At 41.6% G+C, this 18464-nt stretch overlaps 1 protein-coding gene across 4 annotated transcripts in view; it reads right to left on the reverse strand.

Annotated features, from left to right (window-relative positions):
- THSD4 (thrombospondin type 1 domain containing 4) overlaps positions 1–18464 on the reverse strand; it is a 668521-nt gene that overhangs the window by 97416 nt on the left and 552641 nt on the right. For all 4 annotated transcript variants that reach the window (XM_044925374.2, XM_025296515.3, XM_044925373.2 and 1 more), the window contains one exon: positions 9405–9609. In XM_044925374.2, coding sequence (XP_044781309.2) covers positions 9405–9609 — 205 coding nt within the window. The remainder of the gene's footprint in view (positions 1–9404; positions 9610–18464) is intronic.

Genomic DNA, 18464 nt, shown 5'->3' on the forward strand with positions numbered 1-18464 from the left:
ATTAAGTTGTGTCCGACTCTTTGCAAGTTCATGGACTGTAGCCCGCCCATGCTTTTCTGTTCATGAGATTTCCCAAGCAAGAATACTGGAGGGGGTTGCCACTGCCTTTTCCAGGGGATCGTCCTGACCCAGGGATCGAACCCATGTCTCCTGCATTGGCAGGTGGATTCTTTAAGACTGAGTCATCAGGGAAGCCCTAAAAATTAAGTATGTTCATAATATTCAGTGTTGGTAAAGATGTAGAGAAAGGGTTCTTTCGTGAACTTTTGGTGGGGTATAACTTAATACAAGTAAATCTGGAGAGGAATATTGCTTTATCTTTCACAGTTTTAAACGTTCATTCTATTTGATCTACAAATTCTATTTCTAGGGGTCTATCCTACAGAAATATTCATGTAATATGAAATGACACATATATTAGGATATCCATGAAAGCATTACATGTTAGAGAAGCTTTCTTCAATTTTCTTCTCCAAAAATTTGCTGTTTTCTTCTAAAACATCTTTTTCAGGTATTTATCTTAGATTTTCATGCTATGGGGTTTTAAAAGGTGTCCATTTATGTTATTTTCAATTATCCATTGATATTAAAGACAAAAGCCGTGGGAAGGCTGTCTGAGAACTCTGTACACATTGGCCAAGCTTGTTAATAGGCCACGTTCTAGGAGATGGGGCACCAGTCCCTAAGCAGCCCCTCTTCTCATTCCAGAATGAATACTGAGGTCTGGGAGCACCAAGTCTCCTGCCCATGCCCTTTTGGATGCCAGGGTATCCAAAATGTGTGTGCTGGCATGCCTGTTCACATAACAGGGTTTTTCACTATTTCCTTGTTTTGCCACCCCATTCTCCCCTCCCACCCTTCATTTACTTGCTGTCTCCCAGATTCACAGGCTCATGGGGCTCTACATGCAGGTCAGCACCCCGCCCCCCATCACAGTTCCCTCTGCTACCTAGGCTGTGACTTCCTCTGCTCTGTTAGTGAACTCTCTTCCACTTACTTTTGAGACTCTGTTCCAGAAATTTGTTAAAATCATGTAATAGATGCCCCCCGCCCCGCCCCACCACCCATTTTTTGGATGGTTATAGGTTACACCCTCTCTTATTCCTTTACTATCATTTTGAAAAATCTTGGGAGGAGGGGAAAAAAAACTCATGCACTCAGTCTGTCATCTTGAACCACAATGGAGTATTATTCAGCCATTAAAAAGAATACATTTGAATCAGTTCTAATGAGGTGGATGAAACTGGAGCCTATTATACAGAGTGAAGTAAGCCAGAAAGAAAAACACCAATACAGTATACTAACGCATATATATGGAATTTAGAAAGATGGTAACAATAACCCTGTGTATGAGACAGCAAAAGAGACACTGATGTATAGAACAGTCTTATGGACTCTGTGAGAGAGGGAGAGGGTGGGAAGATTTGGGAGAATGGCATTGAAACATGTAAAATATCATGTATGAAACGAGTTGCCAGTCCAGGTTCAATGCACGATACTGGATTCTTGGGGCTGGTGCACTGGGACGACCCAGAGGGAGGGTATGGGGAGGGAGGAGGGAGGAGGGTTCAGGATGGGGAACACATGTATACCTGTGGCGGATTCATTTTGATATTTGGCAAAACTAATACAGTTATGTAAAGTTTAAAAAAAAAAAAAGCATTATTTGCAATATTAGAGCTGGAGGTAGTCTAAACATCCCTCAGTAGGAAAATTCTGAAATAAATTAGGTTGCATCTATTGTACGGAATGCTCTTCATTAAAAATATAATGAATTAGCTTTATATGTATTGATAAGAAAAGATATCATGGTATAACATTAAAATATGAAGAAGGCATATATAATATCAATTTTAGAAAATATATATTTATTTGCACTTCCACAGAGGTCTGGAGGGTATATACTAAACTGTTAAGAGTGGTCCTTCATCTCCATCTTTACACTTGAAACCAGTGGATCAAGGGTGAGATTGGCATGGAGAAGGAATTTCATCTTTTTGCCCTATGCCATGTGTATTATTCAAAACTTTTACAATGTATATGAGTAATTCTTTGAGGTTAACTGTCATATAAAGCTGACATAGGTGTCATGCAAAGGTGATGTATCACATTATTTACATACTCTAGTCTTTCCCACGTTGAAAGCTGCTCAACTAATAAATTAAACAAAGATGTGCAAGTTACAGATGATCCATGATACTTGACATTTTTTTGCTGACCCCTACTTTCACTGTTTTAAAACTTTTAAGAAAACATGCTTAAAAGTAAAGATATAGGCAATTTATTTTTAAAAGCTTATAAATCTTCAAAAAAATATCCCTTCTAAGACTCTAAGACAATGTAAGATGTTGGCAGATAGAACATGTCCTGTAGAATCAATTTTTGCTTGGTATGCTTTTATGTCTGATTTCTTAACTGTTACATAATGACATTAGTAAACTGAGCTGGCTGAACTATGCCAAACTTTGATATTTCAGCTAAAATAATTTCACAACATCTTATTAAGGAAGAGGCAAGTAATGTAAAATGTCAATCATTTAAATAAAATTAGATTTAACTTTTTATTTCCAAAGAGCAGGGTTCAGAATAACTCAAGTGGAAAAGGAGACTACATAGCTTACAATAGATACATTGCTTCTAAAGTATTTTTCATGGATAAAACAAAAAAACAAAAAACAAGATCTAGGAATCTGTAATCCACCAGCTAGTTTATATTTTGGACCATGTGAAAAATTCAAATAAACACTGAAAAGTGGAGCTCAATTCTGTAGAACTTCATTGGTTTCCAACCTAAAATAAGACAGATAAACATCCCATCTCCTGAAATCTGTGTGTCATTAAAGGTTATGATTCCTCCAGCTTTGTTCAGAGAAATAGTAAGCATCTTGAGATACTGAGCTGGCCTGTACTCCCAGCTGCACATGGGCCAGTACCCCTTGCAAGTTACGGCAGGAACAGGGCCAGGAAGCAGGCTTCAGAATCTGAGTCCTACAGGTCCAGTTCTTGATGACCAAACCAACATTAGCCATAAACTCAGTCAGGCTGAATGCACCATCATTTATGTATCAGCCAAAGTTTTTGATATATAAGACTCTTTCTTCTGTGAAGTTTTTTGGCGACACCATGAGGCATACAGAAGCTTAGTTTTCTGATCAGGGATCAAACCCATACCCCCTGCAACAGGAGCATGATATCTTAATCTTAATTTTAATTTTATCTTTATCTTAATCTTAATTTCCCTGGACTGCCAGGGAAATCCCTTTTGTGATGTTTTCAATTTTTTTTAATTGAAATATAGTTGATTTACAACATTATATAAGTTCTTAATGTTCAATAGTGATTCAATATTTTTATGACTATACTCCATATAAGGTTACCATAAAATACTGGCTATATTCCCTGTGTGTACAAGATACCCTTGTTGCTTATTTATTTTATACATAGTAGTTTGTATCTCTTGATCCCTTACCCCATCTTGGCCCTTCCCCTTCCCTCTCTCCACTGGTAACCACTTATTTTTTCCCTATAATTGAGGAAAGTAGGGAAAACCAGTAGGCCATTCAGGTATGACCTAAATCAAATTCCTTATGATTATACAGTGGAAGTGACAAATAAACTCAAGAGATTGGATCTGATAGACAGAGTACCTGAAGAACTATGGACAGAGGTTCGTAACATTATATAGGAGGTGGTGATCAAAACCATCCCCAAGAAAAAGAAATGAAAACAGGCAAAACAGTTGTCTGAGAAGGCCTTACAATTAGCTGAGAAAAGAACAGAAGCAAAAGGCAAAGGAGAAAAGCAAAGATATATCCATCTGAATGCAGAGTTCCAAAAAACAGCAAGGAGAGATAAGAAAGCCTTCTTAAGCGAACAATGCAAAGAAATAGAAAAAAACAAAAGAATGGGAAAGACTAGAGATCTCCTCAAGAAAACTAGAGATACCAAGGGAACATTTCAAGCAAAGATGGGCACAATAAAGGACAGAAATATTTTGGACCTAATAGAAGCAGAAGATATTAAAAAGAGGTGGCAAGAATACACAGAAGAACTATACAAAAAAGATCTTCATGACCCAGATAACCACGATGGTGTGATCACTCACCTAGAGCTAGACATCCTGGAATGTGAAGTCAGGTGGGCCTGAGGAAGCATCCCTACAAACAAGGTAGTGGAGGTGATGGAATTCCAGTTGATCTGTTTCAAATCCTAAAAGATGATGCTTTGATAGTGCTGCACTCAATATGCCAGCAAATTTGGAAAACTCAACAGTGGCCACAGGACTGGAAAAGGTCAATTTCATTGCAATCCCAAAGAAAGGTAATGCCAAAGAATGTTCAAACGACTGCACAATTGCACTCATTTCACAAGCTAGCAAGGTAATGTTCAAAATCCTTCGAGCTAGGCTTTAACAGTACATGAGCCAAGAAATTCCAGATGCATAAGCTGTATTTTTCTAAATACAGGAACCAGAGATCAAATTGCCAGCATCATTGGATCATAGAAAAAGCAAGGTAATTCCAGAAAAACATGTATTTCTGCTTCACTGACTACACTAAAGCCTTTGCCTGTGTGGATCAAACAAGCTGTGGAAAATTCTTAAAGAGATGGGAATACCAGATCACCTTACTTGCCTCCTGAGAAACCTGTATGCAGGTCAAGAAGCAACAGTTAGAACCAGACATGGTTCAACAGACTGGAACAATGGACTGGTTCAAAAATTGGGAATGGAGTATGTCAAAGCTTTATATTGTCACCCTGCTTATTCAACTTATATGCAGAGTACATCATGTGAAATGCCAAGCTGGATGAAGCTCAAACTGGAATCAAGACTGCCAGGAGAAATATCAATAAGCTCAGATATGAAGACGACACCACACTAATGGCAGAAAGTGACGAGGAACTAAAGAGGCCATCTCTTGATGAAAGTGAAAGAGGAGAGTGAAAAAGCTGGCTTAAAACTCGACATTTAAAAAACAAAGATCATGGGATTTGGTCCCATCACTTCATGGCAAATACATGGGGGAAAATACGGGAAAGAATGACAGACTTTGTTTTCTTGGGCTCCAAAATCACTGCGGATGGTGACTGTAACCATGAAATTAAAAGATGCTTGTCCTTAGAAGAAAAGCTATGACAAACCTTGACAGCGTATTAAAAAGCAGAGACATCACTTTGCCAACAAAGGTCTGTCTAGTCAAAGCTATGGTTTTTCCAGTAGTCATGTACAGATGTGAACTGGACCATAAAGAAGGCTGAGCACCGAAGAATTGATGCTTTCAAATTGTGGTGCTGGAGAAGATGTTGAGAGTCCCTTGGACAGCAAGGAGATCAGACCAGTCAATCCTAAAGGCAACCAACCCTCAATAATCACTGGAAGGACTGATGCTGAAGCTGAAGCTCTAATTCTTTGGCTACCTGATGCGAAGAGCTGACTCACTAGAAAAGACTCTGATGCTGGGAAAAATTGAAGACAGGAAGAGAAGGGCACGACAAAGGATGAGATGGTTGGATGGCATCACTGATTCAATGGACATGAGTCTAAAAAAACTCTAGGAGATATTGAAGGACAGGGAAGCCTGGCTTGCCGCAGTCCACGGGGTCACAAAGAGTCGGACACTACTTAGCGGCTGAACAACAACAACAACAGCAAAATCTATGACAAAAGAGACAAGAATACACAATGGTGGGAAAGACAGTTTCTTCAAAAAGACAACTGTGTAAAAGAATGAAACTAGAATATTTTCTCACACCATATGCAAAAGTAAACTCAAAATGGATTAAAGACCTTTAAGACCGGGAACCATAAAACTCCTAAAAGAAAACATAGGCAGAACACTTTGACTCAAATGCTAGTAATATTTTTTGAATCTGTCTCCTAAGGCAAAAGAAACAAAAACAATAATAAACAAACGGGACCTAATTAAACATAAAAGCTTTTGCACAGCAAAGAAAACCATCAAGGAAACAAAAAGACAACCGATTAAAAATATTTGCAAATGATATGATCAATAAGGGATTAATATCCAAAGTATATTACTAGCTCATACAACTCAATATTAAGAAAACCAAAAGACCCGATTGAAAAATAGACAGAAGACCTGAATAGACATTTCTCCAAAGTTTTTGAGTTTTAAATTTCACCTTTCACATCGCAATTCAATAATAATTCAATAACTGTAACTTCATCTTTTGTGAAGCAAGCAAAGTAAAGAATGCCCAGTTTTAAAAGTCAGAAGACCATACATGGAAAAACACTTGACGACTAAAGTACTATACATATAGTACAATTACTATCATTAACTCAGCAAACAGCTTAGAATAAGTCATTTAAATATTGTGGGTTTTCAAAAACCCTTTGAAAACGAGGTGATTAAACCCTCTTCTTCAGCACTAATAATGCAGGTCCTTCTGTTTTCATGGAAATCTAGTTTCTATCTCTATCAAGTTTGGAGAGTCAGTCATTTAAAAAATTCCAAGTATTTCACGAGGCATGTCTGATTTTTATTACAAATAACTACAGGCTATTCAGGAAAACAATAGGGCAACTAAAAAAAGCTTGTTAAAGTTGTGCAATTTTTAAAAGCATCTGATCTATTCCTTTCCTCTAAGTTGCCTTCTCTGCAGAACAAATGTATGCAGACAGCCTACTCAATTTTGTGCGTCAAGTCAAATTTTTGTACAAAATACAGTTTACACAGGTAGAAGTCACCAAAAAACAAAACAAAACAAAACATCATTACTCGGAAAATTGTGGAGAACCTTACCATATAACTCTTTGAAAGATGTTTCAATGTTTGAAAATGTGAATTGTGAAATATAATCTTTGAAAAATTCAAAAATAGCTAGACAGACCTGTGCTCTAATAGCTTACACATAATCTCAAACAATTGCATGCAATTTAACTTTTAAAATATACAGACTTCACAGAACAGGAAATTTAGTAGAATAAGTGGAATAGATTAAGAGAACACCTGTGATGAGAAAAAGACCATCCCATCCATTGCGCATTTTAAAAGAATTAATTTTATGGAAGGCAAATTAAATCTCAATAAAAAGGAAAGAAGAAAACAAAAGAGCCTCTTGAGTGATGCAGCTATGTACTAAGTGATGCTTAAGTGCCATAAACACAGCCCCTGTTCATCACCTCTGGAAACTTCTTTCACTCCCATCTGCCCTTCTGTCTCTGTTCTCCCACTCTGCCCATGTGGCATCATGTAACACTGCCATGGGCTGGATTTCTCACACACCCCACTGATCACTGGCCGTAGGAAGTTGTACTTGATTTTCTGAATCACTCTTCCACTGATTCTGGGTACTCACATCCTCCTCTGCCTTCTCTTCATCTTTTTTAGGGAATTACTGTGGCTCAGTTGGCAAAGAATCCACCTGCAATGCAGGAGACCCGGGTTTGATTCCTGGGTCAGGAAGATCTCCTGGAGAAGGGATAGGCTACCCACTCCAGTATTCTTGAGCTTCTCTTGTGGCTCAGCTGGTGAAGAATCCACCTGCAATGCGGGAGACCTGGGTTCGATCCCTGGGTTGGGAAGAAAAAGGCCACCCACTCCAGTATTCTGGCCTGGAGAATTTCATGGACTGTAAGGTCCATGGGGTTGCAGAGAGTCGGAGATGACTGAGCGACTTTCACTTTCACAGAATTTGTTTCCATGAAGCTTGGACATACTGACAAGCTCTCTGAGACAAAATAGATTGAACATTTGTCAACTGCTAACAAGTCCCAGGGGCTCTGTGGGGTCCTGAATATTTGTTATCCTATGGCTTCTCATGAATACTTATAAGAGCAAGATTCTAGATGAAAACACTGGGACTCTGAGAGTAGCTTCCATTCAGACAGCTGGTGGATATTCTCCCAGGTTAACTATTTTAACTTCAGAAGGCACAGCTTAAAAACCACATACTGGTTAGAACTAATTTGATTCAGGGAAAGCACTAAAAACTACACAAGTTCACAAAAAGTGGCATTGTTTGTTGGTGCATTTGAACACAATCACACTTAAAATAATCCCTTGAAGAACGTTTTCCATTCTAGGAACAGAATATTTATGAAGATGTGTTCTTTTAATAGTATGAAAGAAAGAAGAAAAAAAGACCATTTTTTTTGCAAATAAAAATAATGCAACAAACTGCTCAAGGGGGGAACCTAGGCTTATTGCTACTTTGGTGGCTTCTGGGTTTGCCAGAGCAAATGTAACAGTTTTTCCACTTTAATTGGATTTATTTCCGAATCCCATTTGCCATCCCTTCCTCCTCCCAGCAATATAACCAAAGGAAGCTAATTTTAGATGCATTTGCCCCAGTGGAGAAGGACAAGCTGCAGTATCTGGAGGTCTCAGGTTTGGAGTTATCTTCTGGGGTGATCGTGGCATTTGAAATTTGTAAAATTCATGCTCTCTCAGTTGCTGCAGCCAGTGACTACTGCCTGGTGAACCAAAACTGCTTATGGGTATTATTACTTGGTAGATGCTTGGAGACAGACTGCCTGGATTCGAATCCCCACTCTACCTCTTCCTTGCTGCAACTTTGTCAAATTACATAAGTGTCCTGTGCCTGTGTTCTTGTGTATGAAATGGGGAGGGGAAAAGCTCCTATCCTCCGGGGCTTTGAGAGGGTTCAATGAATTAATGCCTGTAAAGCACCAAGAATGTCTGGCAAATAGTCTGTGCTATTTAAATTCCTGTTACACAACTAATTAAAGAATAAAAAAAGTATATTACAAAATTGCTTTCCTTATACTATTTGGTTAACTGATTAGTCCATGTTTGAATTAGAATTGCTAAAAATTAACTTGCAGGACCTGATTTGCTTAGCATAAAATCAGCCAGAAACCCAGAAGGAAGACTCAACAAATATCTCCATTTGTGGGAAGATGGGTTAAAAATGGTCTCCCAGTATTGATGATATTGCCCCAAATGATCATTGAGAGGTTCTGCAGCTGTCGTGAAGACGCACACATACTGTTGCCCCAGCCTGATGAAGCAGAAAGAAGAGGAAAATGGCCTTTGCCTTAGATCCCTGCAGAGTGAGAGTCTGGACAGGATGATCGACTGCCCGGTCCCCCTGAAATTCCAACAGAAAAAGACGGGCGGATCGCCAGGCTTTTCAAAGACCTTCCCTCATTTCAGAGAAACAAAGTAGACCCTTCTCAATTTCGCAACATTATTTCTCTTGGAAGGAACAAAGGCTGGTTTAAACATCTCCTTCCAAGAAAGACCTTCTTACTTTCTCTGTCTCATTTCAAGGGGACACAAGGTGGTACTTTGGCATTCTCCAGGGACACCTTCTAAGTGTCCACGGACCTCTGGACACTGCCGTGTCACCATCCTGGAAGGAATGAAGCATCTGAGAACAACAGATGGTTTCCTCTGGGAAAAAGCCAGGCTTACCCAAATAGTTGTTGCTCTTGTGCATCTCGGTGATGTTGATTTTTGTGGCTCCTTGGGGAATCTCCACAACTCGGTGGTAGCCCAGGCTGGTGAGGGCGTGCTTAAACACACCCGACACGACCTGGCAGCCTGTGTTATCGCCTCCGCACACCCCGCATTTGTCCACAACTTTGTCGGAGCCTAGGTAGTCATCACAGCCAATGCTCTGCAAAGAGGTGCAAAACAAGAGACTCTTGTAGCATATGTCAGGAGAGTCCCAGGGATGAAGGGGACAGGGGACCACTGAGGATCTATTGGTGGGTCTTGAACTGACTGTGTTCCTGCCCCCATCCAGCTCCTGGAGATGAGCAAGTTCCTCCTGCCTTTGACTCAAAAGAATTTTACTAGCACCTACTCTGGGCAAAGAACTTCTTTTCTAGGTATGTGCGAAATGTACATTGTAGCAGCGAGGTGGGGGTCACAGAGAGTAAACTGAAAGTGTTAGTCGCTCAGTCAGTCCAACTCTTTGTGACCCCACGGACTATATCCCACCAGGCTCCTCTGTCCGTGGGACTCTCCAGGCAAGAATACTGGAGTGGGTTGCCATTTCCTTCTCTAGGGGAGCTTCCCAACTCAGGGATCAAACTCGGGTCTCCTGCATTGCAGGCAAATTCTTTACAGTCTGAGCCACTGTAGTAAACAAGTAAGTAAAACAAGCACATCTGGTGGTAGTAAATGATCAAGAGAAAAGAAACACAGGGAAAGTGAACAAGGAGGATGTGGGGGTTGGACATTCATTTACACAGGTTAGACACTGAAGTTGTCCAGGAAACCCATCCCACATTGGAAGATTTGGGGACCATGATAAGCACTGCACCTAAAACTGGGGTCTGTCCGCACATCTTCTGTTCTAAATGACGGACAATAGAAACACTTAGCCAAGAACCCCCCAAAAGTAGTGTTCTCAGGCCCTGTTTCTTAGAAAATTAAATCAAATTGGTTAAGATCTGGATCCCCGCTGGTCTCTGTGTCTCTGAAACATGGAGCAGTAGGACTTCTGATTGGCTCTTCCAAAGCATTTTTCCCAGAGCAGAAAGGTAGAGGAAAGCAACTGACAGAAACATCAGTAAACTGGATAATATGCACCTAAATAACAGGATACTGTCTGTAGAGGCAGTCTCCCATCAGGGTTTAAAGGAAATCTGACCTTCTTGCATTTCCTACCATGAAGAGTCTTCCCATTATCCATCCCAGGATCTTTTTGCTTTATCTTTTCCCTCCCTATTCATGTATCTCTTAGGGCAATTAAACCTTAGGACAGAATGGAATGATTTCCACAGAATCCTTTCCACCACTGATTCCATAGGGCTCACATTCATGTATCCTGAATTTAAAGTCAGGGTGTGTGGTCTGCACAGAGAAGTTTCTGTCACAGATTTGCAGGCAGACAGAAGTGAGCTGATTGCAGTTTGGACAATGAAATATCGGGACAACAGTATTTATTTCACCAGGTTCAGGGGATAAGAAATGATACTTGAAATTAGAATGGTACTCTACAACTTGAGAGACATTTGCTGAATCACAGGGTTGTGATGGTTCTGGAATTCTAAGAGCAGTCATCAAACCCCACTGCAGGGGCAAAGTGGTCAGCAAACCATTCAAAGTCCACCTTGGATTTTGTTAAACAATCTGTTCATGTGGTTCCTACAGGTCCAATCTTATAGACAGAGGCAAATCAAAAGGTGTTCATTCTCCCCCAGCCCAATGCCTGCTTCGTGTTTGGACTGACATCTCTCTGCAGGCACTGTACATCGGCATTATTACTTCCATATTCCTGCGTGCACATTAGTCCTTCAATGATAACTGGTCTTTCTTCACAAATAGCTTCTCTGTAAAACATTATTTCTGACAATAGCAGAACATCATCTCAGTATGTTCCTACACATCCCATTAACCTTTCAAAATGCCATGTTTCCTATGTATTTCTCCTCCCTCAAATAGTTCTTGCTCTCACCCCACGCACATTGTAGCAGAAAAATAAGGAAAATGCTTTCCGTGCGTGGTTTCTACCCTGCACCCCTGCTCTGGGTTCTCTTTGCTTTTAAATAAGCAAGCAAACAAACAAAAACCCACAATCAGAAAAAGTTTGGGCAAGTAGATCCCACTTTGCTAAAGAAAGATGCTAACTGAATGAAGGAGATGCCTCTGATGGTTGCTGATGGGGAGATGAACAGAGAAGCTGGCAGCACTCACTCCCTGCCCTAGAAATATCTAACTCTCCTTCCTTCCCCCAACCGTGATCCGTTCTTGCTACCCCTGGACTCAACTTCTCCCAGATGGAGCTCATTCTCTTGGGGTACTCCAGGTAAATTAAAGAATGGGTACCAAGACACAGAAGTAGGAAAAAACACTGAGGAATCAGGAAACATGCTCATAGACAGACATGGTTGAAGTGTAGGTTTGCTAGGAGGGATCAAAGGATGCTGGAGAATTCAGCTCAGTTTCTTAAGGATCTTTTTTGCCAGGGTGAAGAATCGGAGTTTTATTCTATTGTATCAACAACTACTGGGTGTCTGAAGAAGGTGAGGGCCACCCTCAGATTTTGTTCAGACGATAACCTTGGCTGTAGCTAGGAGTGGGTCTTAGAGTGGGGAGAAGAGGCAGTCTAGTGAGTTTTTCTCTTGTCAATGGGGTATATGGGCTATTTCAGGAAAGAATGAGAGCTTTTGAAGATGGGGGCTGACACTGTGTGAATCCTCAGCCTCCAGCCCAGTTAGAGTGGGACAAATACAAAGAAATTATACAGCCATAGATTGCTTCAGACAACCCAGACACAGACAAAAAAGCATTCTATCTTGTAAATCAGACATGATATTAAAATGTTCTGCACAGTGCAATGGATCCCCCACCGGATTTCCTATACAGCACAGACACTCCTGATAAGTCTAGACGTGGAGAGGGAGAGCTACAGCAGTTTTTCCTGGTCTGGGGGATGCCTTCAGAGAAGCATGTGGTGGCACAAGAGATGGCAAGAACTGAAGATAACATCCTGCCTTCCCAGAACCCATCTCTGGACTCTGAGTGCCCAGGGTTTACTCCTTAAAAGAGAAGTCAGAAGAAGGGGTGTGTGTGTGTGTGTGTGTGTGTGTGTGTGTGAACCTTCTTTGAGGAGTGTCAGGGGGCTAACAGAGCACACTTCTAGGGTTCTAGGGGCCACCCAGGGCCTCTGAAAGACTGGATTGCCATGGAGGTGTTAAATGTCTTACATGCAGGTCACAAAACAGGAAGGACAATCCCATAACATGAACTAGGTGGAGGACATGCTTTTAAGATTTTTATTTTTAACACTGTGACCACTGGCAAATTACCTATTTGACAATTGTCCGTTCTCCTGCATAGGGCTATGATGAGTATCTGATGATATAAAGAGAGAAAATTTGAACTTGGAGTCCAGGAAGGGCATGGCTAAGGAAGTGACCTTTGGGCTAGAATCTGAAAAGCAAGAAGGATCATTTATGGCAAGATCGAAACATGTAAACACGCATTTTATCACTGATGTTGTTGAGTGACTGCACCAGGAGGGCCATCTGGGAAATGCCAGGCTGAATCTGACACAGGTCCTGCCTATGGGAATTTGACTCTAACTGGGGGAATAAGACACACATGCAGAAAATGACATGCTAATAGGCAATGAGGAGTCCCTGCATCCTCTGTGTCATGCTGAGTCAGATCAACTCTCTTTTAGAAAGCTGATAGTTATCAATGGGACAGATAAGTCTGGAGAATGTGGCAATATCCCAGTCTGAACTAGGGGAATAGTGATGGCAGGAAGAGGATTTCAGAGATGCTTAGGAAGCAAAATGGACAGGTCTTTGTAAGGAGGAAGGGAGCTCCATTTGTCGTCCTCCTCTTCTTCTTCCCCCTCCTCCTCAGTCTTGTCATACCTAACATTTACAGTCTTTGTCATATTCCAGGTCCTCTGAATATATAGTTTTCTCCTTTACTCTTAAAAGCAATCTATACTACTGCTGAAAAACTAGGAAAATAGGACTTAAGAGACAGATTAGGTAACTGACTCAAGGCCATTCTGCTAATAAGTGGTGGGGCTGGATCTGAAGCCAGAGCCCATGCTTATAACTATTATGCAAAAACTGTCCCCCTTCAAAGGATCAGAGGTCACACGGAGGGTTCGAGCATTATTGAAGGAGTGGATGGTGGCAGTGACCTAGATGTAGAGGAGGAAGTTCAAGGCAGTGTTACTACAGCGACAGTGAGAGCTTGGTCCAGGAGTGACTCTGGTACTCTCCTCTTTCAACATTATGGAGTATCAAACACATCATGTATCTCTCACACACGGACTATTTGAACACTATACACACAGTAAGTGAATAAATATTTTGGCCCATCTTCCTATCACATTACCTTCTTATTGTTTTAACTTTTCAATTAAGACTCACAAAAAGCTATAAAAAGAGTGCAGAGCATTTCAGTGACCCCATCACCCAGCCTCCCTTGAGAACAATATCTCACATTGTCAAAACCATGTATATCATGCATATCAGTATATTAACTCAGTAATAAACTTCATTTGGATTTTGGCATTTTTTTAACCTGCACTTTTTTTTGGTGTATGTCTACAAAAGTTTATCACATGTCTGGACTTGTGTGCTGTGTTACTTTCTTTAAAGCATCTAGTATTCTCCTCCAAAACATGGCTGGGTAAATTGATAAGGGGAGCTGACGCCATTTACCAGGAAAAGCAGTTCGGCATGAGAGAAAGAATATTGTACTGGGAATCAGGCAACCTGAAGCACAGTCCTGGCTCAGTCCCTAACGTACATGTGATGCTGGATGGGTTGCTTCTCTCTGGGCTTGGTGCTGAACATTTCTATCATCATCCAGACCTACACGGGACAGTGCTCAAAAATGAATCTGGAGTGAATTCTGGTTTTGCATATCAGAAGTCTGGTCAACTGGTCTCTGATGGGCATGACTTAATAGCGCTGGTTTATGCCTCTAATGGACTTTCCTGGTGACTCAGAGATAATCTGCCTGCCAATGCAGGAGATGAGGGTTTGATCCCTGGGTTGGGAAGATCCCCTGGGGAAGGAAATGGCAACCCACTCTAGTATTCATGCCTGTGAAATCCCATAGACAGAGAAGACTGGCAGCTATAGTGCATGGGGGTCACAAAAGAGCAACTGAGCGACCAAACACAGCAACACGTCTCTAAACTCTTCAGAGGCACCACCCAAGTGCAGTGGGCTCAGAAGGTGACCCTGGAGTCCGCTAGAGCTAGGTCTTGTGCTGCGTCTCCACTTAGGATGCTGCATCATTGGATGCGTCAATTAGCCATTCTGAGCCTCAGTTTATCTGTGACGGGGGTGGCACCTCCTAGCACAGTTGTGAAAATTGAATGAAGTAAACACGGAAGGCATTTAGCAGGATGCTGTGATAGGGTGGCTTCTCAGAAAACACTGGGTTTATCATTGTCTTTACAGACTTGGTTTTATCTGGAATCCATCCATTTTCAGGTAAATCCCATCACATATAAGTGCTCAGACTCACTCCTATTTCTATAGCACTTTCTATTACTTCTCCGTTGTAGATATTCTCTTCTTCGTTCAGAGAAATTCAGAGAAGTCTGAAGGGCTAAGAAAAGGCCAAGTTCACCAAAAACGTAAGGCACCTTATGTGGTTCCTTTGCATCCTTACTGCTCCAATAGTACCAAGTGAAAATGGACTTAACAAGCCTCTGGTCTTTGGTCTATCTTTATTTCATCTCTTTCTTTTTTCCTGCTCGTCACGTACTGTCATTCAAAAGAGATATTTCTTGTTGTTACAAAGGTGAATGGACAGCCATCAGATATCCTTTTACTTTTCCAGTGATTTTTGCAACATGTTGGAAAATTTTACATGTTGCAAGCCATCACAGGAGAAATTGCTCAAGAATTGCCCCCAGTTGTGTGCCAAAATTAACCTAAATGAAATTTCCTGTGGGAAATGAGCAATCTGGATGACATATTTGGTGGTGAATTTCACAGGGAGGAGGCCTCTGTACATCATGGCAGGGTAGGCTGGTGCCAGGCGTGCAGATACTGGAGCTTCAGACTCCCTAATGGGAAGCAGATGTTTCTATGTGTGCTCAGCAAACACACCAGATAGGGTAACCTCCACTGGTTGGCCAGATGACACCAACAGGTAAAACGAAGTGCCTTAATAACCAAGCTGCCACAACAGTGTGGGAGAGCAGTATTATTAAAATGATTAGTCGTTAACGCCAATGTACTTATATTTATGCTGAACTAATTCGTGGAAATATATATGGATTCCAAAACTTCTATTCACAACATCCTGTTGAAAGAAATTCTTGGGCTTATGATAAATATCTCCTTTTTTTTTTACAGTCAGGAATGTAGATCAATACCACCTTCCTGGAAAGCTGTTTAGCAAAAAATACTGTTTGACCCAGGAATTCTTCTTTTGTTTTGCTTTAAAATTTTATTTATTTATTTTTGGCTGTGCTGGTTCTTTGTTGCTTTTCTAGTTGTGGTGTGTGGGCTTCTCATCGCAGTGGCTTTTCTTTTTGCGGAGCACGGGCTCTAGGGCGCTGCAGGCTCCCGTAGCTGCGACTCCTGGGCTCCAGAGCACAGGCTCAATAGTTGTGGCGTACAGGCTTAGTTGCTCCTCGGCCTGTGGGGTCTTCCTGAATTAGGGATCGAACTCATGTCTCCTGCATTGGCAGGTGGATTCTTTACCACTGAGCCACCATGGAAGCCTCCAGGAATTCTTCTAGGAATTTACACTAAGGAAATTATAAGAGGCCAACAATTTATATGTGAAGGATCTCATTACCATATTATTATTAATAAAAAAATGGAAACTCTTAAATGTCCAACATAGGGAAATAGCTACACAATAAACAAAAATTCTCTGAGAAATACTGGATGGATCTTTTCCCAGTTGTTTTCTCATTAAAATCTTCCAGTGTTTGTGCCTTCATGATGGACTCTCAATACAGTTCAGTAAATGTTTCCTGGGAACCCATACTATGTGCCAATACAGGGCTAGGCAGGAGACACGAAGGTAAAACCAACCTGGCTCCTACTAAAAACTTATAGTTCAAATCAGGGGTCTGCAAACTACCGCCCACTGGCCAAATCTGGCCACCACCTGTTTTTTACAAATAAAGATTTATTGGAACACAAACATGCCCATTAGTTATTGTGGGGACTGCTTTTGTGTTACAACAGCAGGGTTGAGTGGTTGAGACAGAGATAGTGAAGTGGAGCAAGACCCTATGGTCCTTGTTCTCATGTCCTCAGCTTAACTTTCATCTATGGAAAACTTAAGCCAAAGACTAAGTTTAATCAGAGAAGTGAGAAAATGTGGAAACAAAGGAAAACAGTCAATGGGAAATAATAACTTCCTAGTCATTTAGCATAGTAAGGACTTCCAGTTCCTTCTCAAGGGTGATAGATAATATTCTGAGCCATATCCTGTGAGCTGTCTTATAGATACTAAAACCCTCCTCAGGTGAAAGAAGCTAACTACATGATGACCAGACTGTAGCTGTGAAATAAGCTGCCACAGTTCCAAGAGCTGGCCTCAAGAAATGGAAACAAACCGACCCTGGAACTGAAGATGAACTATACTTAACCTAGATGATGCTGGTCAGACCACTGATGACCAATTTCAAGATGACTGTCAGAACTGATTGTGCTATTTCTGCATGTAGCCCCCTCCCTCAACCTATAAAAGCTCTTGCCCACTGATTCTCAGTGTGGGGCAAACAACCTCTGGACAGGCATCTGCCCTCCCACCCCTGGCTGTCGGCATCCAAAACAAAGCAAACTTTCCTTTCCACCAACCTGGTCTCTTTAACAGCTTTTGAGCAGTGAGCAGCCGGACCCTACTTTTAGATACAATAGTATGGCCCACAAAGCCTAAAATATTTGTTTAGGAGAAGGCAATGGCACCTCACTCCAGTACTGTTGCCTGGAGGATCCCATGGAGGAGCCTGGTAGGCTGCAGTCCATGGGGTCGCTAAGAGTCGGACATGACTGAGTGACTTTACTTTCACTTTTCACTTTCATGCATTGGAGAAGGAAATGGCAACCCACTCCAGTATTCTTGCCTGGAGAATCCCAGGGACGGGGGAGCCTGGTGGGCTGCCATCTACGGGGTCACACAGAGTCGGACACGACTGAAGCGACTTAGCAGCAGCAGCAGCATATTAAAAAAAAAAAAGCCAACCCCTGGTCTAAATCAAAAGGCAGACACGATGCCATCTTTCAATATGGTGTGTAAATGTTTAGAGGGAAGGATGCAGAGCCCTGCAACAAACAAGACAGAAGCTGAACTTGATGGCTCCAGTCTGCCCCTGACGGTCCTCATCCTGTATCACACGCCTCTCACTTGATTTGTCTCAATGTATCTGAACTGTAAAATGCAAGGTCAAGAGTTACCTTCCACCTCAGTCATTTTCTTTTTCCCCCTTAAGCAGAAAACGCATACTTTTCAAACAAAACCTCATGCAGAAATAGAGAGACTTTCAATACGTAAACTGAGAAAAGCAGAACATTCAACAGAATGTTGAAGAGGGGCTGGAAGGGTTCGGAAGCCCCATGTCTTGGCATCCTGCCAGCTCTTCCTCCTTATAGGCAGGGTTTCTCAACTGCAGCTCTAGCACCATTTTGGCCCAAATAGTTCTTGGTTGTGGGAACTTTCTTCTGCGCTGTGGGATGGTTAGCAGCAGCCCTGGTTTCTATCTACTGGATGCCAGTAGCCACCCCCTGCCTCAGTATGACGAACAAAAATATCTGCATAGGCGTGCGAACATGGGCGCTCAGCTGTGTCCAACTCTTTACAACCCCATAGACAGTAGCCTGCCACGCTCTTCAGTCCATGGAATTTTCCAAGCAAGAATACTCCTTGTCCAGGGGATCTTCCCAACTCAGGGATTGAACCTGTGTCTCTTGCATTGGCAGGTGGGTTCTTTACCACCTGAGCTACTGGGGTAGGCATTGCCAAATGTCCCCTTGGGAACAAAACCACTCCTGGTTGAGAAGCACTGCTCTA

This window comes from Bubalus bubalis, chromosome 11, assembly GCF_019923935.1.
Source record: "Bubalus bubalis isolate 160015118507 breed Murrah chromosome 11, NDDB_SH_1, whole genome shotgun sequence".
Taxonomy (NCBI): domain Eukaryota; kingdom Metazoa; phylum Chordata; class Mammalia; order Artiodactyla; family Bovidae; genus Bubalus; species Bubalus bubalis.